This window comes from Macrobrachium rosenbergii, chromosome 4, assembly GCF_040412425.1.
Source record: "Macrobrachium rosenbergii isolate ZJJX-2024 chromosome 4, ASM4041242v1, whole genome shotgun sequence".
In the NCBI taxonomy this organism is placed as follows: domain Eukaryota; kingdom Metazoa; phylum Arthropoda; class Malacostraca; order Decapoda; family Palaemonidae; genus Macrobrachium; species Macrobrachium rosenbergii.
The window spans coordinates 44,482,573-44,506,845 of NC_089744.1; the positions used below are offsets into that span (position 1 = coordinate 44,482,573).

A 24,273-nucleotide genomic window follows, 5' to 3' on the forward strand; every position below is an offset into this window, starting at 1 on the left:
CAAGCTCTACAGTGTTCTGACAGCAGGCCCTGACCAGAGGAGAAGAGACTAGTTGGGGGCAGCAGAATTTAATTTGCTTCATTCACAACTACATGGCAACTTGTGCTGGCAGTCACAGCTAACAAAGAAAAGGCTTGAATAAGACCCTGACTGGGTTCAATTTGTCAGTTGTATATATTTGGTATATATCATGCTTTTTGTGCTCACAGACATGTACTCTATTTTTATGCAAGTAAACAGTTGTTAGCATAAAAGTTCGTGATTGAATCGTGATGGAATCGTGATAATACAGGCAGTCCCCAGTTATCAGCGGGGGTTCCATTCCGACAGTGTGACGATAAGCAAAAATCACCGATAACTGGGGACTACCTGTATACAATTTCATTTGCACACGTGACGAGTTATTGATCCTTTCAATGTAGCAAACTGTATGGTAAGTTAAGCCTTTTCTGAGTGATCGTTAATTTCAGAAGTTACTTGTATCAGAATACCAAATGAACTAACATAGTAACAAATGAATGTATTTCACACTAAGTATTTAAACTTAAATTCAATAAGAGCAAGTTATCTTAGAGAGAGAGAGAGAGAATAACTTACATTCTTCTGGCAAAATTAAGCTTGTAGAGGGGCAGTAATGCCAGTGCACCTCACTTGGTGCCCTGTAGGCAATACAGAAAGTTTTTTGGCATCCCTTTGGCCCCTAACTGTATCCATGTTTTATCCTTTAAATTTACCTCCATTCCACTTCTTTTTTCAGTCTTTCTGCCCAACTAATTCAGCTCCCTCTTTTCAATGTCTTAAGCACTAAATGACTAAAAGGGCCCCAGTGTTTGGCTTTTTAGCCAAATTTTCATAAGGCAATCAATCTTCAAACAAAATTCTTGAAAATTTCATGAAAAATAACAAAGGTGACTGTTTAAAGACCTGTTAATATTGTTTACTCTTTTATTTTTTAAATAGTTTACTGATTACTGTAGGTACGTAATTACAGAAAAGGTTAAGGTAGTGAGAGAGAGAGAGAGAGAGAGAGAGCAAGCATGTTTGCGCACATATATACCAAGCATTTTTGATAGCATAGCAGCTGTTCATCCTCAAAGGAGTTACACTCTCATGGTCCCCCCCAGGGCTCCATAAGACAGACCAACCAATTACAAAGAACTCTCTTATAGTTGGTCTCACCCAGAAGAGTACTTGTTGGCACAGTGATAGAATACAAAGAACTCAGGAGAGGAGGGCTCTTCTCTCCTGTCCTACAGTGACTGCCTAAGCTTTCACTACGTCTCACCTGCATAAATGTGATAACATAAGTTATTGGCCATCTCAGTTACACTCTGGTCGATCCAAGAGTTCACTTATCCTCACGTGCCCCAGAAATCGTGTTGGACTATGCATTTTTGGAGTATTTCTCCAAAAGCTAATTACTTAGTTTTAAGACCCAATGAATAGTTTAATTTCTCTGAAATTTTAATTTGTAGGCTTATATTTGTTTAAAATGGGAGCCAGTAGGCCTCTTGCAAGGTGAGAAGTTAGGAGTAGATAGCTAGGCTATGCTGTAATTGCAGTGCTGTTTTTTCTTGGTTGACAAAGTGGTAATTAGCATTAAGGCAATAACATCAGACAATTTTGTTATTGAAACTTATTATGCAATGACCTTTTTAAGATTGATAGATGATTTGAGGATACCGAAAGGGTAAATCGGGTGAGCCTAACTTGTTTACGAAAACAGAGACATGATCGTAGTTCTCAATCTTGCTTAACTTAGGAGCCTTAGTGTTTAGTAAAGCCCAGGATTTCTTTTGCAGTATTTTATAATCAGACTAGTGGTTTATTGTTGGGGTTCTTTTCAAGTGTTAAAAGAAATTTATTCATGCAGATCTACTTCCGTTGGATATTAACCTGGTAGTGATGTCTCAGATGTGAGAAAATTGTGACATTTGTCTTTTTCCTTAAGGAGCACAAAAGTAATTTTTCATAATGATGAGTTTTGCTACACAATTTTATATATCTTTGGTACGATAGTTCCAATAATTACTGATTTTATGTTTTGGTACGATAGTTCCAATAATTATTGATTTTATGCATGTAACTAATGTAGCCAATAGGTTACATAACCTTTACCTGGTGCTTGAGAATAGATTGGGTAATCAAAGGTTATGAAATGTGTAGAAGTATACAGTATGGATATCTGTGTACAGTAAACCCCCCGTATTCGCAGGGGATGCGTACCACATCCCCCCACGAATAGCTAAAACCCATGAATACTTAGAACCCTTCTAAAAACACTTAGAACTGCCTATTTTGATAGTTCAAACAGACACAAAACAAACTAAAATTGCTTATACAGGTATTATCCTACTTACAATGGGGTTAGGTTCCAAAAAACAAACCATCATTTGTTGGAAGAAACGTAAAAAATACCAAAACGTATCTCGAACATAGCCTAGCCTACACTAGGGTATTTGGTACCATGTATATGGTAGCCTAGCCTACACTATAAAGTATACTCTATACATACACTGTTTGGTAATTATTAATATCAGCTAATTCTGGAGGTTCATGCAAAGTGACTTATGATAATTCAGTGCAAAAAGAAATTGAATAACAAGAATTAGCTTAGCCTACACTGTGGTACATTGTATACATATGCAGTAGTGTAGCCTATATTATACTGTACTCTATATTCACATATCGTATTATACAGACGTCAACATAACGAATATGCGTCTTTTAAAATGTTATGCCTTAATTCACTGTATCCAATAATATTGTATATATTCTTATATTGCTTTTGTATTATAAATTGTGGTCATAGCAATCAATGTTTTGGTTTGGAAATTGTTTATGCGGTGTTTATTTCACTGTGTTTAATTCAGTTCAGAGTGCTTTTCTTGCTTCTAGTTAGCATAACGTCACTCTCATAAACTAACTGCCTAAGTCATTTTTCATTGATTTTTTGATTTTTGCCTAAATCTAATCTCCAATATGTGGTGCACCTACTGGTATATTTGCCTAAGTCAGATGTAGAAAGTAAGTGGAATAAATTTCCCAAAAAGCTTTCTGCCTAAGTCACTCAGTGACTTAGGCATTATTATCACTATGCCTAAGTCATGACTGTGACTTGGGCAAAAAAATGACTTAGGCAGTTAGTTTATGAGGGTGATGATAAATGAATCTCTAAATACTTTATTTATGTGGGGCAAGGTTATTTTCCGTTATATGAAGTGTTTTTAAGTCGAAATATAACTAAAATACGTCTCGTTGTGAAATTAATTTACTGTATCTATATTTTCGTTAATAGATGATGATGGCTATTTGGGGACCAGTGTTGCCAACTCAATTTGACCACTAAAAGTGGATTGCAGAGGCAGTAAAAAGGTGCTAGACTTTCTAAATTAATGCACTAAAAAAAGCGCCAAATAAAAAATAAACAGTAATTAATAAAGCTTTTGCTGTACTTACATGTACTGATCATCATTAAAGATCATATATATGGTTCTGCTGAATGTAGAAGTCTTCTAACATTTTAGTAAAGTCCTCATCTGCATCTTCGTTTTCATAAGCTTCGAGACTTCCAGTTTTCATGACAACATCACTTGGAAGCTCACATTGATGGCAACATTGCCTGCGCCTCTTCAATCCATATTTAATGGCAAGAATAGTATTTAATGTAGAAATCCTCTTTCCTTAAAAAGCGCTAAAAATGGCGCCGAAATAATTGAAAGCACGCCAAATCTAGCATGAAAAGCGCTAAATTGGCAACACTGTTGGGACGTTTTTGTGTAAAAAAAATTCAAGATTCCGTTCACTATTTTTACTTGATATCATCATAATACGAGCTTTACATATTTATCGTTTATTGGCATAAAAATAACAGTAATGTGTCCCTTCATGCCCAGTAGTTTTGATTAAATTACTTTCTCTCCAATTTTAATTATGATCGAGTTTCATCCATGTTGCCGATGCACGATAATTTACAATACTGTATAGTCATTAGCAGCTTGAACATTGTTTTCTCAGCTTCAGCTACAACTTGCAGCTTAAATTTAGCAGTATACAGGCAGTCCCCGGTTTACGACGGGTCTGGCTTACGACGTTCCGAGGTTACGACGCTTTTCAAATATGTTCATCAGAAATTATTTCCCTGTTTACGACGCATGTTCCAGGTTTACGACACGTCGTACGCCGATCCGACGGAAGAAATATGGTTTCAAAACGGCAGAATAATCAAAATTTGGAGGTTTTTTTATGAACAACTCAATCAAAATGCAATTTACATTGTTTTCTATACACCCAAAGTGTTAAAAGTAAGGTTTTCTAAGGTTTTATGACGATTTTCGACGATTTGTCGGTTTATGATGATTTTCGGTTTATGAAGCAGCGCAAAAACGGAACCTCGTCGTAAACCGGGGACTGCCTGTATTTCCTTGACAATCTTTTATCCATACCGAATAAGGGTACTGTATAATGTTGTTATCCGATTTGGTTATAAGCAAAACAACAGTTTCTTGGTCGGTTGTTTATGGCTAATACGCATTTACGCAAGAGCAAAACATTACTAACAATACTTTTATCATTCTCTTTTACTTTTTTAACTAGAAGATGGGATAAAGAGATGGAGGAAAAGTTGTCTATTATAATTTGGTCTCTCTCACTGCCTGATTATGCTGCTGCCTGTGCCCGTGCAAAATTTAAAAATATTTTATAAATAATATTGTCATATCGGTATTAATTGCTTACCCCATTGCAAAATCAAATTATCGTAAGGTGAATTATTGTAACTGGAGCATTACCTGAGTATTTTAAGTTTTATCACAAAAAGTACATTTAGTTATGAAAGTGAGATGAAAATACAGTAATTAGTGAATATTTCTCAGTGAAAAATACCGTGAATGGGCAAATTTTCCGCAAATAATGGGTAGATACGTTCCACAGAGAAATCTGTGGATATGTGAGTCCACGAATCGTGAGATCACGAATACGGGGGTTTTACTGTAGTTTTGCCTTAATTGAGTTAAGAAGAATTTGGGAGTAAATCCTTGAAGACAGTGTTATTGTAGTAATTGTGAATTAATATTTTAACACATTACTACTATTTTATGGATATGATCCATTGACCATGTTTCTTTACATCATACTAAGGAATTGTACTCGTGGACATGTAGGCCTGGGTTAATTTGAAGCTTTTGCAACCTATTCAGTGATATAGATAGCTAACACTGTGGTAGTTTTTATTAAACACTTGTTAATTTTATCACTACTGGGGTACTGTTCCGCAGAACCTACATATTACCTGTGCTACAGTGAATTGCTCAGTCTGCTTTTTGCCAGTGGGAATGGCTCATAACTACCTGGCATTAGCCAGCCCCAGAGGAAATAAAGGAGAATTTGGTTAATGGCTGGACATGTGTGAAATATGCCACATGCTTTTGGCAGCAAGTTTAAATAATGAAAGAGCTCATTTTTAACCCTTAAGGGACGGCATAATTTATCAGTGTGCTGCACCCCAGACCTGGGAAACTTTGAGGTCGGCAAAATAAAAAAAAAATCACATCAATGGAAAGAGAATGGCATGTACATTCACACTGTATAAATAAAAAAATTCTAAAAAATTTTCCCTACCTTCGAAGAGAAGTTGAAAATGATTATTTACAACCCCTTGTGGGGCCTCATTTACAAGACAATCATAAATTTTACCAACTTATATATGTCAAAACAGATAAGAAATATAAGCAGTAACAAATTTTTTGCATATTTGTTATAAAATATTCACGTAAGTTTACGAGAAGGAAGATTCAGTAACTTTTTTTTTACTTTTACATGCTTTTCTAATATTTCTTTGCAATTTTCTTTGTAAAATTATATTTACAACCGACATACTATCGTAAAAGACAAAAACAAAAAACAACAGCAACCCCTTCGTATATTTACAAGCAAATTTACACAAAGACTCGTGTGAGAGAGAGAGAGATGCAGTACCTTCCCCCTTGAAGTCACAAGCATTACTGATACTGGCCTAACTCTCACGTCTGTATAAAAGTTGCCATTAGTGAATTTATAGCATATAGAAGTATTGGCACCTTTGTTTCAAATCATTATTACTATAACAGCGGTGCGTAATTCTGCTTCACACTCAAGCTCAATCCGTACACCTCCCCAAACCTGTTTTACTTCAAACTGAATCTCAATCCATCCACTAAGGGTTAAGCTGCCTCTATTGGTTATTGTTTTCAGTAGGCATATGGAAGAAGGAGACTACAGTCGATCCCCGGTGTTCACAGGGGATGCATACCACAACCCTTGCGAATAGCTAAAATCCACGAATACTTAACACCTTCTAAAAATGCTTGTGACCTTATTTTGATAGGTCAAGCACCAAAAAAAATTCCTCTAAAAATGCTTATACCTGAGCATTTTAATAGTTTTATTACAAAAAGTGCATTTAGTCATGAAAATATGAAAATACAGTGATTAGTAAATATTTCTCTATGAAAAATACTGCGAACAGGTGAATTTTCCGGGAATGATGTGTATATATGTTCGTTCCACAGAAAAATCCGCGAATAGATGAAGCTGCAAATCCAGAACTGTGAATAGACAGGGGTCCACTGTACTGTACATCGTTCCAGCAGAACTATGGCAATGTTTCCATCCCCCTCTAAGCAGAATCTACATTTGGGTTAATACTCCAATAGTGGATTCTAGGAACTCCCACTTCAACTCCACCAATGGAGATGAAGAGTCTTTCTTCGGGAGAGAGGTCACTGATACCTGATATGAAGTGGATATAACCACTGAAATTTCCATTCTGAACCTAGAAGATCTAGGGAACAGTCACCTGCTTTACTTGAGAAAGATACTTCAAATGAGAATCTTACCTTCCCCAAGTAGCAATCTCGTATTGAGGGGACCCTGATGGGGTCCACCCAACCCCATCTGAAGTGTCTGTACCTTCTTTTGGGGGTAGTGGTTTACCCTGGACTTATTTACTGTCAGGCAGTGGTAATACAACTGCCTTGGCTCACTCAGTTCATTCAGGCTTCCCGTATAGGAAAATTCCGCTTGCTGTACTTTCTGTACTGCTAGACGGTGATGATACAACTGCCTAGGCTCATCAGTTCATGCAGGCTTCCCTGATAGGAAATTCTGGTTGCTGTACCTTCTATACTGCCAGGCAGTGGTGATACGACTGCCTTGGCTCAGTCAGTTCATACAGGCTTGCCTAATAGGAAAATTCTACTTACTGTACTTTCTCTAAGCCAGGTAGCAATGATATAACTGCCTTTGCTCAGCCAGTTCATGGAGGCTTCCCTGACAGGAAAATTCTACTGGCAGTACTTTCAGAATTCTGGTAGGAAATCATGAACAGTATCAAGGATGATCCCATGAGATTGGAACTCCTCAGGGGACTCACTTGCTACTAATCATCAGCATAGAGATGCTATCCATGATTCCCTAGAGGAATTCAGGTCTGTTCAAGATATGAAATTGGGTGTTATATGTAAAGATTTCTCATCCTTTAAACTAGAGGATTGAGAGTCTGCACAGTCTCCCCAAATAGAGATAGGTTTCTCACCAAACATCTTAGTTCATGGGAACAAGGTAGTAAAAAACCCAAGCCCAAAAAGAAGTTGAATCCTTTTCTAGATCCCCATTGAAATCAGAATGGATAATAACAGGTAGCCTACTCACTCCCAGAGCTCCAACTGGTAACAGTAATAAGACCAGGTTGGACAATTAAACCTCCCAGAGAGGTTATTGGTTCTGTAAAATTGTTGTTGTACCACATTTTCCATCAAACTGGAGAAAGGTTGCTTCTATGGAAGATGGAATTCCAGAATTTTGTGATGACTGGGAAGCGAGAGATTTTATGGTTGAAATAAAGCCATTTGTCTCTACCATCCCAGTATCTTAAGTGCTACAAAGGAATGAGCAATATTTGTCTTCCCCTATAATATAAAAAAGCTCTCATTGGACATGGCTACCCTGCAATTTGTGACCCCTACAAGAAAATCTCAGTACAGACTTGGCTAAATTTTATGCTAGATTCCACCTATTAAAGAGCATCCCGAGTCTTCTAGAACAGTGTTCACTGTAGTATCCTAAACTCGTATGTGGACCCTATTGGGAGCACTCTGGGACTTTCTGGATTGTCACATTAGGGCTTGAAAGGAAGCATTGGTGGGCTCCATCATTTCACTCTCCAAAGTAACCTCCCTAATGCATTCTTCCCCTATCTGTTGGGACCCATTTTGAAGAGTCTGTTATCATACAACTCATTAGTTGTACCCAACAACAGAATTGAACAATATATATACTGTTCCTGAAAAAGGGGAATGTGAGAAACAGTACCCTTGAGAGTTTCATCTTCCTTAGCCTAAGAAAACTTGGTGAATCGGAGCCTTGAAAACTTCCAGTCACTACTGAAGGACCCCTCTAACAACAGCAGAAGGACAGCAATAGCATCAGTACCCCTTGTAAAATGGACGAGATACTCCTGCCAGGGAAAAGAAAAATCAACTCCTTGACTGCATACCACAAGGAAGGGAAGAAGTGGAGCCCCATAGGACTTGCATGGTTGGGGTTGTCTTCTACAGCATAACATGCTGTGGAAGTCCTCCCCTGGGGGGATACAGTATAATTTTCAGTGGTCTAGGGTAGAGATGGTCTCACACTCCCCCTCCGCTAAAATAGTTTTTTCCAAAAACCAGGCCCTCTTTGAAAAGGGGACCATAGATAAAGACGGCTTTATTTGCCACCATTCTTCAGTGTCCCCAAGAAGCATTCCTCTGAATGAAGGGCGATTCATGACCCATTAAACGTGAACAAACATACAGTCTCGGCGGGTTGGGTGGGTGGCGCCCACGTATTTTTCCGAATATGCGAACCTCCCTCTGAAGATGATGATATTACTGGAAGAATGAGTAGGCACTGTCAGGCAACATCTGGCAACCCACTCCTCTCTCCCTGAGAGGAGTAGAAGTTCCCAGTAGCTGCCGGTCAATTATATTGGATTATTTACCAAATTTTTTCGTCTGCATGGACTCGTGAGTTTGCTGTTATATAGCCCCTATTTAGTGTTTTTTTTTCTTATAATGAGCCGCAATAAGCTCTTGTCAAGTGAGAAAATAAGTCGGATAATCACTCTGCATAAGGTGGAAACTGCAACTAAGGATATCCTTAGTTTCAGTTTCCACCTTGTGCAGAGCGATTAACTGACTTATTTTCTCACTTGACAAGAGCTTATTGCAGCTCATTTTAAGAAAAAAAAAAAAAAGAACTAAATAGGGGCTAAATAACATCAAACTCACGAGTCCATGTGAATGAAAAAATTTGGTAAATAATCGACTATAATTGATCGGCAGCTACTGGGAACTTCTACTCCTCTCAGGGAGAGAGGAGTGAGTTGCCAGATGTCACCTGACAGTGCCTACTCATTCTTCCAGGAAAATCATCTTCAGAGGGAGGTTATATATTCAGAAAAATACGCGCCCGCCCAACCCGCCGAGACTGTAAATACAGTACTGTATTTATTTTATGGAAGCTGAGGAATGAAGGATTTTAACTGGTGGGCTACCTAGTTGATTGGCTAATCTGGGGAGCCGCCAGAGAAGAGTGCTGACGAAACCTGAGTGGTAGGTGACTGACTCCAGTCAGAAGGTTTCTTAATAGGAACAAGTCCCACCTTCCATCCAGCAGACGTTTTTTTGAGGATGGAACTTAGTTGGGTTACTCTTTGTGAACAGCTGTCTCTTCCCAACATCACTCGAACCAGAATAAGGAAGGATCTGAGAAGATTCCTTGTACATCCCAGCTTTTCCAGACAGCAATTGGGACAAAGTCTGGGCCTGTTACAGTTTGGGTCAGTGGTAGATCTAATCCTGATATTGTGGCTAGTAATTAACCCTTAAACGCTGAGCCTCTATTTACAAAAGTGTCTGCCGTATGCCGCCGGCGTTCAAGAGTTAGCGCCGAAGTGGAAAAAAAGTTTTTTTCAAAAAAATCACAGCATGCTTAGTTTTTAAGATTAAGAGTTCATTTTGGCTCCTTATTCTGTCATTGCCTGAAGTTTAGTATGCAACCACCAAAAATGAAAAAAATATTTTTTATCATATATAAATATTGAAATATATGAGAGCGCAAAAAAAAAAATTCATAAATAATTGCATACAAATCGTGCTGTGAGCAAAACGGTAAAAGCTAATGAGTTATATTTTTTTTTCTTTGTATTGTACACTAAATTGCGATGATTTTGGTATATAACAAATTGTAAAACGATCAAAGCAACACAAAGAAAATATTTTCACAAAATGATGCATGAATTCATAACGCGTGGACGTAAAAAAAAGTTTTTTTAAAAACTTCACCATAAATCGAAATATTGTGCTAGACTTCCCGTTTGTTGCCAAATGAAGCTAATTGATTGAATATTACTAGACTGTGAGTGTTTTAGCTTACAATTGCAGTTTTCAACCATTTCGGTCGAGTTAAAGTTGACCGAAGGTCGAATTTTTTTCTATTTATCATGATTTATATGAAAATATTTCAAAACTGATAAAAGCTACAACCATGAGTTATTTTTTGTTGTTTTCTACATGAAATTGCTCACATTATCATATATAAAACTTTATGTAACGACTAATACAAAACAGTGCAAACATTACAACAAAGTGATGAAAGAATTTCTGAGATGTTCGGCCAAGTTACCGCGTGCGGACGTAAGGAAAAAGTTTTTTCAAAATTCACCATAAATCAAAATATTGTGCTAGAGACTTCCAATTTGTTGCAAAATGAAGGTATATGATTGGATATTACTAGAATGCAAGAGTTTTAGCTTACAAATGCATTTTTCGACCATTTCGGTCAAGTCAAATTTGACCAAAGGTTGAAATTTTGGCAGTTATCGTGATTTATATGAAAATATGTCAAAATTGATAAAAGTTACAACCACGAGCTATTTTTTGTTGTATTCTACATGAAATTGCACACATTTTCATATATAAAACTTTATGTAACGACTAATAGAAAACGGTGCAAAAATTACGACAAAGTGACTAAAGAATTTCTGAGATTTTCAGCAGAGTTAGCGCAGACGTAAGGAAAAAGTTTTTTCAAAAATTCACTATAAATCGAAATATTGTGCTAGAGACTTCTCGTTTGTTGCAAAATGAAGGTAATTGATTGCATATTACTAGAATGTAAAAGTTTTAGCTTACAATTGCATTTTTCGATTATTTCGGTCGAGTCAAAGTTGACCGAAGGTCGAATTTTTTCTATTTATATAAAAATATTTCAAAACTGATAAAAGCTACAACCATGAATTAGTTTTTGTTGTATTCTACATGAAATTGCACACATTTTCATATATAAAACTTTATGTAACGGCTAATAGAAAACAGTGCAAAAAGTACAACATAGTGACTAAGGAATTTCTGAGATTTTCAGCAGTTAGTGCATGCAAAGGTAAAGAAAAAGTTTTTTTTAAATTCACCATAAATTGAAACGTTGCACTAGAGACTTCTCGTATGTTGCAAAATGAAGGTAAATGATTGAATATTACTAGAATGTAAGAGGTTTAGCTTACAATTTCATTTTTTGACCGTTTCGGTCGAGTCAAAGTTGACTGAAGGTTGAAATTTTGGCACTTATCGTGATTTATATGAAAATATGTCAAAATTGATGAAAGCTACAACCATGAGTTATTTTCTGTTGTATTCTAACAGAAATTGCACACATTTTCATATATAAAACTTTATGTAACAGCCAATAGAAAACGGTGCAAAAATTACAACAAAGTGACTAAAGAATTTCTGAGATTTTCAGCAGTTAGTGCAGATGTAAGGAAAAAGTTTTTTTCAAAAATTCACCATAAATCGAAATATTGTACTAGAGACTTCTCGTTTGTTGCAAAATGAAGGTAAATGATTCAATATTACTAGAATGTAAGAGTTTTAGCTTACAATTGCATTTTTCGATTATTTCGTTCGAGTCAAAGTTGACTGAAGGTCAAATTTTTTCTATTTATATGAAAATATTTCAAAACTGATAAAAGCTACAACCATGAGGTATTTTTTGTTGTATTCTACATGAGATTGCACACATTTTCATATATAAAACTTTATGTAATGCCTAATAGAAAACGGTGCAAAAATTATGACAAAGTGACTAAAGAATTTCTGAGGTTTTCAGCAGAGTTAGCTGATGCTTTCTTTTGGGAGAAGAAAGAAATTCGTGCATGCGCAGCTGGGTCACGCTTGTAAACAAAACAACAGCGTGATTCGTGAACTCCCAGCATCCCTCAAGGCGTGTGATTTAAAAATTTTTGCAAACAAGGCCTATAAGTATTTTTCCACGAATATTTTAAAAAACTTTTTGTAGTTGACATATTTTGCGTCCACTCGGCACCCGACAGACAACTTTTGTTGACATGAAATACGTCCAGTTGGCGTTAAAGGGTTAAGCGCCTTGCTATTTCAACAATCATGGCATACAAGGCAGCATTGGCAGAACCCTTACCTTATGGTTTGAAATTGATTCTAATATAGAAATTAATTCCATTCTTCAGTTTTTACACTGCAAAGGTCAGCTCCTGTAAGGTTTCCCATTACCTGGTCCCTGAAAAAGGTTCTTAGACTCCTGTCATCCCCTCAATTCATGAGCCCCATACTGCAACTCATATGCTGCAAAAGGCAGTCTTCTTGATTTTTTGGCATGAGGAGCTAGGATTAGTGTACTGAGCTCTCTTAGACAAGCACAACATTTCACCACTCATACATCTAGTTGTCGTTTACTGTTGTCTCCTGGCCTATCATTCCTCGCCAACAGTGAAGACCTTTTTAAAGGGAAAATCCTTTTTCTAATAAAGAAACTTGGTATTTCATATAAATATTATGCCCAGTTAAGCACTTAAGGTTTACCTAGATGTCACGGCAAACATCCCAGATGGTTGTATTTTTCCTACACCTTAGAAAAACAAACTGCTCTCTGTATATGGGCTGAGAATGATTTTAGTTGCCCTCATTAAAAAGGCAGACCTTCGCTCCTTTCCAAAGTTGCATGGCATCCAAAAGGTGAGTACATCGTTATGTTGTTGTCACATCTGTGTGCTTGAGTCGTAGTGAAAGTCAAGGCAGTCTTTGTAGGACAGGAGATAGAACCCTCCTGTCTTGAGTCCTTTATATTCTATCACTGGGTCAAGCACTATTTTGGCCAAGACCAACTGTAAGAAAATTCTTCATAATTGGTTGGTCTGTCTTATGGAGGCCTGGGGGACCATGAGAGTGTAACTCCTTCGAGGACTCACAGTGGTTTCCAAAAATAGGTTTTTCCTAGGTCAAAACCCGTTTTATTCGTAGATTTCTTTCCCTCTGCTACATTTGAAATTCTGATTTACCCCAAAGATTTTCCTTCCTATGCTGTGGACACCCCTTGTTATGCAAAACTCTTGAAGGCTGTTTTCTCCTCAGTTACTGTTATACACCTTAAATCCATCACCTTGTTTTTCCTTTACTTTTGTTTGCCATTTTCCAGTGTTTTTTACCATCATGTTTGTGATGTTTTGCTAAATTTTTCTTTTCATAAAATGAAATTTTTTTTTAACTAGTCTACCCTTTGATTGTAGCAAAAAGAAATTTTTGGGTAATTTAGAACCATACTTTAGAGGTATTGAAATGAAAATGTCACACAACTATGTTACAGTGACCAGGGAATTAGTGTGAAGGTATCCACAAACTTACTTAATGCAGTTGCTTTATTAATATTCAGTTCTGTATTTGTAAATTCATTCTTTTTGTGTGAAGGTGTACCAAGTACCAGTAATGTATGGAGGATACAACTATGGTTATAACCAGCCTTATCCATATGTGCCTCTTGTGTCTCCGTCAGCTACAGAAGATGGCAAATCGCCATCCATTCCAGGTTAGTATTTATGGTTATTTCTTCATGTCAAGATTTTTCAAAGCTGCAGCAGTCATTAGTGACATGGAGATATTTTATTTCCTTTGAACCTCTCTTTATTTAGTTTTTAACTTAAGAGGAAAGTTTTGTAATGTTTGTAAATCAGTTTTGCTTCAAGAATGGTTATAGTACTGTATTTGAGGAAGAGTTAATATCAGTGAATGTTTTATCAGGGAAACTATAGAAATATTTTAAGCTAAAACATCATTAGACATGGAGTAAATCTTAGACTGAGAAACAAGGAATCATAATAGAGTAAGGTTTTTATTTATTTTAATCAATTGTAGATTAATGTGATTAACTCCATTGCCCTAAGAAAATAGGAACATAAGAAGCAAAAAGAACAGAATTGTGTTTTTGAGATGTCTGTGAATGTTGTAGAAGAGTAAGAAAATAACAAAATTGGATGACTCAAGTATCCAGCTAAGATAGTATGTGAAGCAACAGGTAGGAATGTGGTGAAGTGACTGTAATAGTTAAAACAGTTTATTAGATAAGGCATGAACTGATGAATTAGTTTAACCCTTTCGCTGCAAGCCTGTTATCACCACTAATATGAGATCAGTGTCCTGCTGATTGTGTAACCGACTAATTTTCTCTCCTTTATATTTGTACATCAATTCTTTGTTATTTTCATTACTATTACAATATTCATTGTGTTATTTTGTTATAATATTTTATTATAGTAGAGTGATAAAATAAGCAATCGATATGTAGGTATTTATTCAAATACAGGCAGTCCCCTCTTAATGGCAGGGGATCCGTCCCTGGGCCGAGTGCTGCTAACCAAAAATTGGCGATAATAGTGCCGAAAACCCCGCTTACAGCGCTGTTAACCAGATATCAGTGCTGTTAACTGGAGATAGGTGCCGAAATCCCCACTTATCAGCACCGAAAATCTGGTTAATGACATCGCTAGCCAAGCGCTGTAACACCAAAACGCGTTAACCGGTGCCGCTGGTAAGCGGGAACTGCCTGTATTGAATTATGTATCTTTTATTGGTGTTTTTTATTTCATTGTGATACCTCTCAAAGCATGGAGTAAAGCAATGTCATTTTTGTTATTCAGTTTAAAAATCTTCATTACAAACCTTGAATGTTTCAGAGCACCGATATTTTATGAACTGAGTCTTCACTGGTCTAACTTTTGCAAAATGTATCATGTTTTCTTTGTTTACTCACACCACCTCTGGTGCTTGACAAATCTGTTTCCTTCTCTGTCATTGCCTCTGATTCATGATCATCTCTGATGAAACCTGAAGCTAAAAACCTACCTTAGATAATTTTTTAGATCTAAGGTAGGTTTTTCTATAACTACGATATAATAAACATTACCATATTCACTGCTGTCACAAACAACTATCTGATAGTTCAGGCCTACTAGTATCATTATCATTTCCGAATAAAAGCCTCTGTACTACTTCATCATTGAGAGAAACCTCCCTGCTTTGTAGTATTCTGATGGTTACTGAAGGTCTAGCCACTGTCCTGGGTGTATTCTATAAGTTGCAAATCAAATGTTGCCATATGTTGGTAGAATAGAGACAAAAGTGCTTAAAATGCCGAAGGGAGTGCGTTATCTATTATGGGATGTCTAACTTGAACCAAAAGAATGATGACTGAGGAGATCAGTTCCACATCATGGACAAGACCTCTTGGTGACTGAGGAGATCAGTCCAGTGCAGCAAAAGGGTTAAGACTTAAAATGTTATACGTGGATTTGTTAACCCTCTAACGCCAAGCCTCTATTTACAAAAACGTCTCCCGTATGCGTGCGGCGTTGGGAGTTAGCTCGAAGGGGAAAAAGTTTTTCAAAAATCACAGCACGCTTAGTTTTTAAGATTAAGAGTTCATTTTGGCTCATTTTTTTGTCATTGCCTGACGTTTAGTATGCAACCATCAGAAATGAAAAAATATCATTATCATATATAAATATTGAAATATATGACAGCACAAAAAAAAAATTTTCATATATAATTTTATACAAATCGGGCTGTGAGCAAAACGGTTAAAGCTAACGGGTTATTTTTTTCTTTTATTGTACACTAAATTGTGATGGTTTTGGTATATAACAAATTGTAAAATGATCAAAGCAACACAGAGAAAATATTATCACAAAATGATGCATGAATTGTAACGTATGGACGTAAAAAAATGTTTTTTTCAAAAATTCACCATAAATCGAAATATTGTGCTAGAGACTTCCAATTTATTGAAAAATGAAGCTAATTGATTGAATATTACTAGACTGTAAGTTTTTTAGCGTACAATTGCAGTTTTCGACCATTTTGGTCGAGTTAAAGTTGACCAAAGGTCGAATTTTTTCTATTTATCGTGATTTATATGAAAATATTTCAAAACTGATAAAAGCTACAACGATAAGTTATTTTCTGTTGTATTCTACATGAAATTGCGCACATTTTCATATATAAAACTTTATGTAACGACTAATATAAAACGGTGCAAACATTACGACAACGTGTGTGAAAGAATTTCTGAGATGTTCGGCGAGTTACCGCATGGACGTAAGGAATGTTTTTTTTTTTTTTTTTTTTTTTTTTTTTTTTTTTTTCACCATAAATCAAAATATTGTGCTAGAGACTTCCAATTTATTGCAAAATGAAGGTAAATGATTGAATATTACTAGATTGTAAGAGTTTTAGCTTACAATTGCGTTTTTTCGACCATTTTCGGTCGAGTTAAAGTTGACCGAAGGTTGAAATTTTGGCAGTTATCGTGATTTATGTGAAAATATTTCAAAACTGATAAAAGCTACAACCATGAGTTATTTTCTGTTGTATTCTACATGAAATTGCACACATTTTCATATATAAAAGTTTATGTAACGACTAATGTAAAAAGATGCAAACATTACGACAACGTGTGAAAGAATTTCGAGATGTTAGGCCGAGTTACTGCGGCAGAGCGTAAGGAAAAAGTTTTTTTTTTTTTAGAAATTCACCATAAATCGAAATATTGTGCTAGAGACTTCCAGTTTGTTGCAAAATGAAGGTACATGATTGAATATTACTAGAACGTAAGGGTTTTAGCTTATAATTGCATTTTTTTACCATTTCGGTCGAGTTAAAGTTGACCGAAGGTTGAAATTTTGGCAGTTATCGTGATTTATGTGAAAATATTCCAAAACTGATAAAAGCTACAACCATGAGTTATTTTCTGTTGTATTCTACATGAAATTGCGCACATTTCCATATATAAAACTTTATGTAACGACTAAATAAAACGGTGCAAACATTACGACAACGTGTGAAAAGAATTTCTGGCGCGGACGTAAGGAAAAAGATTTTTCAAAATTCACCATAAATCGAAATATTGTGCTAGAGACTTCCAATTTGTTGCAAAATGAAGGTAAATGATTGAATATTACTAGAATGTAAGAGGTTTAGCTTACAATTGCGTTTTTACCATTTCGGTCGAGTCAAAGTTGACCGAAGGTTGAAATTTTGACAGTTATCGTGATTTATATGAAAATATTTCTAAACTGATAAAAGCTACAACCATGGGTTGTATTTTGTTGTATTTTACATGAAATTGCGCACATTTTCATATATAAAACTTTATGTAATGGCTAATATAAAACAGTTCAAAAATTACGACAAAAGGACGAAAGAATTTCTGAAATTTTCGGCTGAGTTACCGCGTGGACGTAAGGAAAATTTTTGTTCAAAAATTCACCATTGTGCTAGAGACTTCCAATTTGTTGCAAAATGAAGGAAAATGATTGAATATTACTAGAATGTAAGAGTTTTAGCTTACAATTGCGTTTTTCGACCATTTCGGTCAAGTCAAAGTTGACCGAAGGTTAAAATTTTTTGTAGTCGACGTACGGTACGTCCACTTGGCACCCAACAGACAATTTTAGTCGACGTATGATACGTCCAGTCGGCGTTTAAGGGTTAATTTGTCATGCAAGGTATAACATCATGATAGTAGACACATGAAGTATGTGCAAAATTCAGGTCTAGAAATTTAGTTTAGCTTAAGTTAAGAATTAGATTACAGTGATTATTAAATTGAGATGACTGGACAGTTATTGTGGGGAATATAAATAGTGCTGGTAGTTGTTGTTAAAGATGAATAATATCACGAGGGGAAGAAGTTTAAAGAATAATAATAGAAGATTAATAATATAAAGAAGGTGAAGTGCATAAAGTAAATTTATTTATTAACAAACAACAACATCAACGTTCACATGAGAAAAGAGCAAGGTTGACAACGATGTTCAAACATACAAGGATCTGAGCCTAGGAACAGGAAGTGGCTGAAGGCCTTTACAAGCTCAACTTTCACCATCCATAAATTTTAATGCAAGTTTCAGCTTCTTTGTAAATAGGTGTTGAAATTGAGTGGATACTGTATACTGTAGTAAAATCAGGGATAATAATGGATACAAAAAGGAAAAAAGGATACATACTCTCACCCCTCCTTATCATGCTTTTTTTTAACCCTTAAACGCCGAGCCTCTATTTATGAAAGTGTCTGCTGTATGCCGGCGGCGTTCGGGAGTTAGCGCCGAAGCAGAAAAAAGTTTTTTCAAAAAATCACAGCACGCTTAGTTTTTAAGATTAAGAGTTCATTTTTGGCTCCTTTTTTTCCTCAATGCCTGAAGTTTAGTATGCAACCATCAGAAATGAAAAAAATATCATTATCATATATAAATATTGGAATATATGACAACAAAAAAATTTCATATATAATTGTATACAAATCATGCTGTGAGCAAAACGGTTAAAGCTAATGAGTTATTTTTTTTTTCGTTGTATTGTACACTAAATTGTGATGATTTTGGTATATAACAAATTGTAAAACGATCAAAGCAACACAGAGAAAATATTATCACAAAATGATGCATGAATTTGTAACATGCGGACGTAAAAAAAAGTTTTTTTCAAAAATTCACCATAAATCGAAATATTGTGCTAGAGACTTCCTGTTTGTTGCAAAATGAAGGCAAATGATTGAATATTACTAGAATGTAAGAGTTTTAGCAGCTTACAATTGCATTTTTTTACCATTTCGGTTGAGTCAAAGTTAACCGAAGGTTGAAATTTTGGCACTTATCGTGATTTATATGAAAATATTTCAGACTGATAAAAGCTACAACCATGAGTTATTTTTTGTTGTATTCTGCATGAAATTGCACACATTTTCATATATAAAACTTTATGTAACGGCTATTAGAAAAACGGTGCAAACATTACGACAAAGTGACGAAAGAATGTCTGAGATTTTATATAAGTAACTTACCAAGTAATTACATAGCTATGGTTCCCTAACCTATGGCAGCTTAGAAATTCAAAATTCGCGTGGTGGCGCTGTTATCGTAAGTGTGTAGGTGATAACGTCCTGCCACCATCCGGGACTCGAGGAAACAAACCAGCGGAAAGCTCAATTCGTTTTCTGCCGGCTTCCGGTTAACGTCGGAAGTTTTCATGCAGCTGCTTGTTTGCCTTTCGGCTTGGTTTTGCATGAATTTCGGTGAAGTACTCAGAATTTGTTTGCCTTGTGGCCTGCTGCCATTGTTTTGAATTGTTGTTCGAGTTAACTTTAGTTTATTTAGTTAACGATGTCGGATTCCATTTCATCTAGTATTCGCTTTTGTTCCGGGGCTTACTAAGCTTTCATACGATTCTCATACAAAATGCACTAAATGTAGGGGGCAAGAATGTAGTAAGGATAATACTTGCATAGAGTGTCAGGATTGGGAGGATAAGAAGTGGAAATCATTGAAATCTCATGTAGACAAATTAGAAAGGGATAAGAAGAAGAAAGCAGCCATTAGGGCTGAAAGTAGGGCTAGTGCAGAGTCCATTCCTTTGGATAAGTAGGGAATGACGGAACACTCTCTCCTCCAATTCCTCCTCCTCCTCCCACCCTAACTCCTCCTACTTTACCATCTGCTCCTGCTCCAGGTTTCCATGATTCTGCTCTTAGTGCCATTGCCAGCCTTGAATCTAGGTTTGATCAGAAATTTACTGTATTATCTAGTACCATTATGGAAATGGGGTCAGCTATTAAATCTCTAATGGAAAAAATGTAAGCGTTGACAGTGCAGTGAGAAGTGATAGTGTTGTGAATGTTGAGGAGGTGGCTGTCCGTCCCACCAGTGCTCCTAGACGAAGGTCACTGTCATGCTCCCCCACACCGGGGAGAAGACATACCGGAGGTCCAAGGGAGGCTGGCGGGGTTTGCCCACGGGCAGTCACCCCCTCTGTCGAGCCTGTCGTACACTCCCAGGCTTCAACTAAACGCTATTGGAAAGGCGTTCCTGTGCATCGACTTTCTGATTTGGATTCTTCTAGTACACGCCAGAAGCCATATCACTACTCTTCTTCTTCGCGCCCACTCAAGAGAGATGCGAATGTTAGCGATTTTTCTCCCCTGGCTGTCGAGGCTGAGAGAGACGAGCCCTCAACCTTCCTGCAGCTTTCAAGTCCAGCTTGTTTCTCCTGCTTATTTCTTTGAAGACAGTCCTGAGCACTATAAGCGTTCTGAGCGCCCATCTTCTTCCGAGCGCCAAGCGCCCGCCGACTCACGCCAGAATTCCGCCAATGAGCGCCCGTTGCCCCCCGAGATTTGCCAGTTTTCTGCCAATGAGCGCCCGCCGATATTCGCCAGATTTCAGCTCTTCCAGCTCCCGAACTTCCAATCCCCACAACCGAATTCCTAGCTTCTTTTGGAACCAATGCACCATCGTCGGCTATTCCGCCTTCTTCATCGGTCCAGGAAGATCCTTTAGCCCCACTTAAGCGCCAATTGACCGAGCTTGTGGGTCTTTTGAAGAATTCTGCATCTGCTCCAGAGTCCAAGGATAAACCATTGTCTCCTATCTCCTCGGAGGAAGAAGAGATTGTTCAGGATACAGTTCCCTCTTCTTCCTACTCGTCTCTCCTGCGTTTCCTCCTGGAGAATTACCCAGACTTCTTCAAGCCTCCTTCACCTACTTCTCCAGCTTCTACCTACCTCATGAAAAGGCATCCATTAGAAAGTACCAGACTACCCAAGCTTGTTCTTTCCTCCTCCTTGAAGAAAGCTCTCAAAGAAGTTCATGCCTGGCTGACCGCTAAGAGAGAACAGGGCAAAGCGACTTTCACCTTTCCGCCCAGCAAATTGTTGAAGATGAGATACTCTTATTATGCCACCGGGGAAGCTCCTTCCTTGGGAGTTTCTGCCTCCTCCCAAGGGGACTTCCCTGGTCTAGTGGATTCATCCCGTAGAAAGGCTTTATTGTCGGCCAAGATAATGTTTTCATAGCCGAACTAGACCACCTTATCAAGAATATTTTTAAGGTGTTTGAGATCTTTAGTTTCCTTGATTGGGCCATCGGAGCTCTAGGGAGTAAGATTGAACACTGCCCGGATTTCGCTGAAGATCTTGCCTCCGATTGGCTTGGAGTTATTTCATGCTCAGACAGAGCAATTAGAGATGGCTCTTTGGAACTCACCTCACTGTTTTCTATGGGTGTCCTTAAGAAGAGGGAGCTCTGGTGTTCATTCACCTCGAAAGGAGTCTCACCGACGCAGAAGTCAGCTTTACTCTTTGCTGCCTTAGACAAGTCTCATCTCTTTCCTCAAAATATAGTGAAGGATATTCTTGTAGAGCTACAGAGCAAGTCCACCTCTGACTTGTTGACTTAGCCCACTAGATGCCCTAAGGAGCTTGTGCCTTCCTCATCTAGATCATTCTCCCCTCTTCAGCCTCAGCCCTTTCGTGGAGGGAGAACTACGACCCAGCCTCGTCCTGGATCAAACTTCCGACCTCCTGCGAAGTCCATCAAGAGGTCTTCCTTCAAATCCAACCCCAAGAAGTAAGAAGTTAGTCCTTCGCACCCAGGTAGGAGCCAGACTAATACTTTTCTGGAAGGAATGGGAGGACAGAGGAGCAGACCCCTGGGTGATCAAGGTTCTCAAAGAGGGCTACTCCATTCCTTTCATGAAGACTCCTCCCTTAACTACATCTCCTATCGCCTTGACAGCGCACTTAAAAGGTTCCACGAAGTTTTTGGCCCTCTGTCAAGAAGTCAAACTCCTTCTTTCCAAAGGAGTGGTGGAAGAAGTCCTAGAGCCCCACTCAGAAGGTTTCTACAATTGCCTTTTCGTGGTTCCGAAGGCCTCGGGGGGCTGGAGGCCCATTCTGGATGTAAGCGCTCTGAATCTCTTCGTATTGAAGACGAGGTTTCACATGGAGACCGTTCGCTCTGTAATGTTCTCACTACAACAGGGGGACTGGATGGTCACCTTGGATATGAAGGATGCATACTTTCACGTTCCTGTTCATCCAGACTCAGAAATTTCTACGCTTCGTTTTTCAGAACAGGATACTTCAATTCCGGGCCCTATGCTTCGGTTTATCGACGGCCCCTCAAGTTTTCACCCAAATCCTTGCTCCTCTGGGGAATTGGCTTCATCTTCTGGGAATCAACATCAACTTATATCTAGACGATTGGCTTCTCCGCTCATCGTCAAAGGAAAAGTGCACGGAGGACTTGAAAAGAACTCTTTGCCTGACACAGGAGTTAGATATCCTCATAAACAAAAAGAAATCCCTTCTGATTCCATCTCAGGAGATTCCCTATTTAGGGATGATACTGAACTCAGACTTTTCGGGCTTTTCTGTCACCCAAAAGAGTCGCAAACTGCCTTCAGAATGTCAGTCAGTTCCTTGCTCTTCCTTCCTGCTCGGCAGTGCAATGGATGAGTCTTCTGGGGACCCTTGCTTCAGTAGAGCAGTTTGTAAATCTAGGCAAACTGCACATGAGACCACTTCAGTTTTTCCTCAAAGCGAATTGGTGCAGGAAAACCCAACCAGACTCTTTCATCTTCCAGATTACGTCGGAAATCAAAGATGATCTCCAGTGGTGGTCGTGCGGAAAAAGACTTCGGGAAGGGAAGTCTCTTCTCCCTGTACATCCAGACCTTCAGTTTTATTCAGATGCCTCCGACCTAGGCTGGGGCGCACTTCTGGAAGGTCGGGAAGTCTCTGGAACTTGGACTACAGAAAAAAAGAATACTCACATCAACATAAAGGAACTGCGAGCGATTCACTTGGCCCTTCTATACTTCTCGGATCTGGTCCACGGCAAGAAGATTGTAGTACACGCGGACAACACCACAGCTCTTGCATATATTCGCAAACGGGGGCACTCATTCCTTTTCCCTGTACGAGACAGCGAAGGATCTCTTGTGGGCGGAAGAGAACAGAGTCTCTCTTGTCACCCGGTTCATTCAAGGGAGGATGAACATGATTGGGGACGAATTAAGCCGCCTCAAACAGGTCCTTCCGACCGAATGGACCTTAAATCCAGTAGTCTGTGACAACCTTTGGAAACTGTGGGGCAAACCCACAGTGGATCTTTTTGCGACGTCGAGAAACCACTGTCTGCCCCTCTTTTGCTCTCCGGTCCCGGATCCTCTAGCATGGAGCACAGATGCAATGCTTTTGGATTGGACAAGCTTAGATGTGTACGCCTTCCCTCCCTTCGGAATGATCAGGGAAGTAATCAACAAGCTGTCAATGCATCAGAACACCTCCATGACCCTTGTAGCTCCATTTTGGCCGAACAAGGAGTGGTTTCCAGACTTGATTCGCCTTCTGGTAGACTACCCAAGACTTCTTCCACAAAAACGGTCTCTGCTCAGACAACCCCACTTTCTCAGATTCCACCAAAGATTATCCGCTCTGGCTCTGACAGGCTTCAGATTGTCAAGCGCCTTGTCAGAGCAAAAGGATTTTCAAGACAAGCTGCAGATGCAATTGCAAAATGCAGACGAGCTTCTTCTACAAAGCTCTACCAATCAAGATGGACAGTCTTCAGGTGGTGCAGCCACCACAACTTCTCTTCTTCTGAAACATCTGTAAGCCAAATAGCTGATTTTTTTTATTTTCCTAAAGTCCATCAAGAAACTATCGACCTCTACCATCAAAGGGTATAGATCGATGCTCAGCTCAGTTTTTAAGCACAGACGAATGGACCTACCTTCTAATCAAGATATCACCGACCTGATCAAATCCTTCAATACGTCCAAAAAAGATAGTTCTACCAACGTTTCTTGGAACTTAGACGTTGTACTGAAGTGGCTCTCAGGTCCTCAATTCGAACCTCTTCATTCCATTTCCCTCAGGAACCTCACGGAAAAGACTCTTTTTAACGGCTCTCGCTACTGCCAAACGTGTTAGCGAATTACAAGCAATAGACAAAAGAATAGGCTTTGCACAAGGAGACGCAGTCTGCTCCTTTTCTCTTGGTTTTCTAGCAAAGAACGAGGACCCTTCTAAACCCTGGCCTAGGTCCTTCGTCAT

The 24,273-nt window shown here is 38.2% G+C and overlaps 2 protein-coding genes across 22 annotated transcripts in view; one reads left to right on the forward strand and one right to left on the reverse strand.

Annotated features, from left to right (window-relative positions):
* The window catches only part of LOC136833716 (UDP-N-acetylglucosamine transferase subunit ALG13-like), a 539,859-nt gene that overhangs the window by 429,665 nt on the left and 85,921 nt on the right, over positions 1–24,273 (forward strand). For all 21 annotated transcript variants that reach the window (XR_010851592.1, XR_010851593.1, XM_067095956.1 and 18 more), the window contains one exon: positions 13,797–13,914. Coding sequence is in view for 19 of the 21 variants with exons in the window: in XM_067095956.1 (XP_066952057.1) it covers positions 13,797–13,914 (118 nt within the window). In the remaining 2 variants the exon portion in view is untranslated. The remainder of the gene's footprint in view (positions 1–13,796; positions 13,915–24,273) is intronic.
* LOC136833810 (uncharacterized) overlaps positions 1–24,273 on the reverse strand; it is a 345,490-nt gene that overhangs the window by 307,913 nt on the left and 13,304 nt on the right. The gene's annotated exons all lie outside the window — the stretch shown is intronic.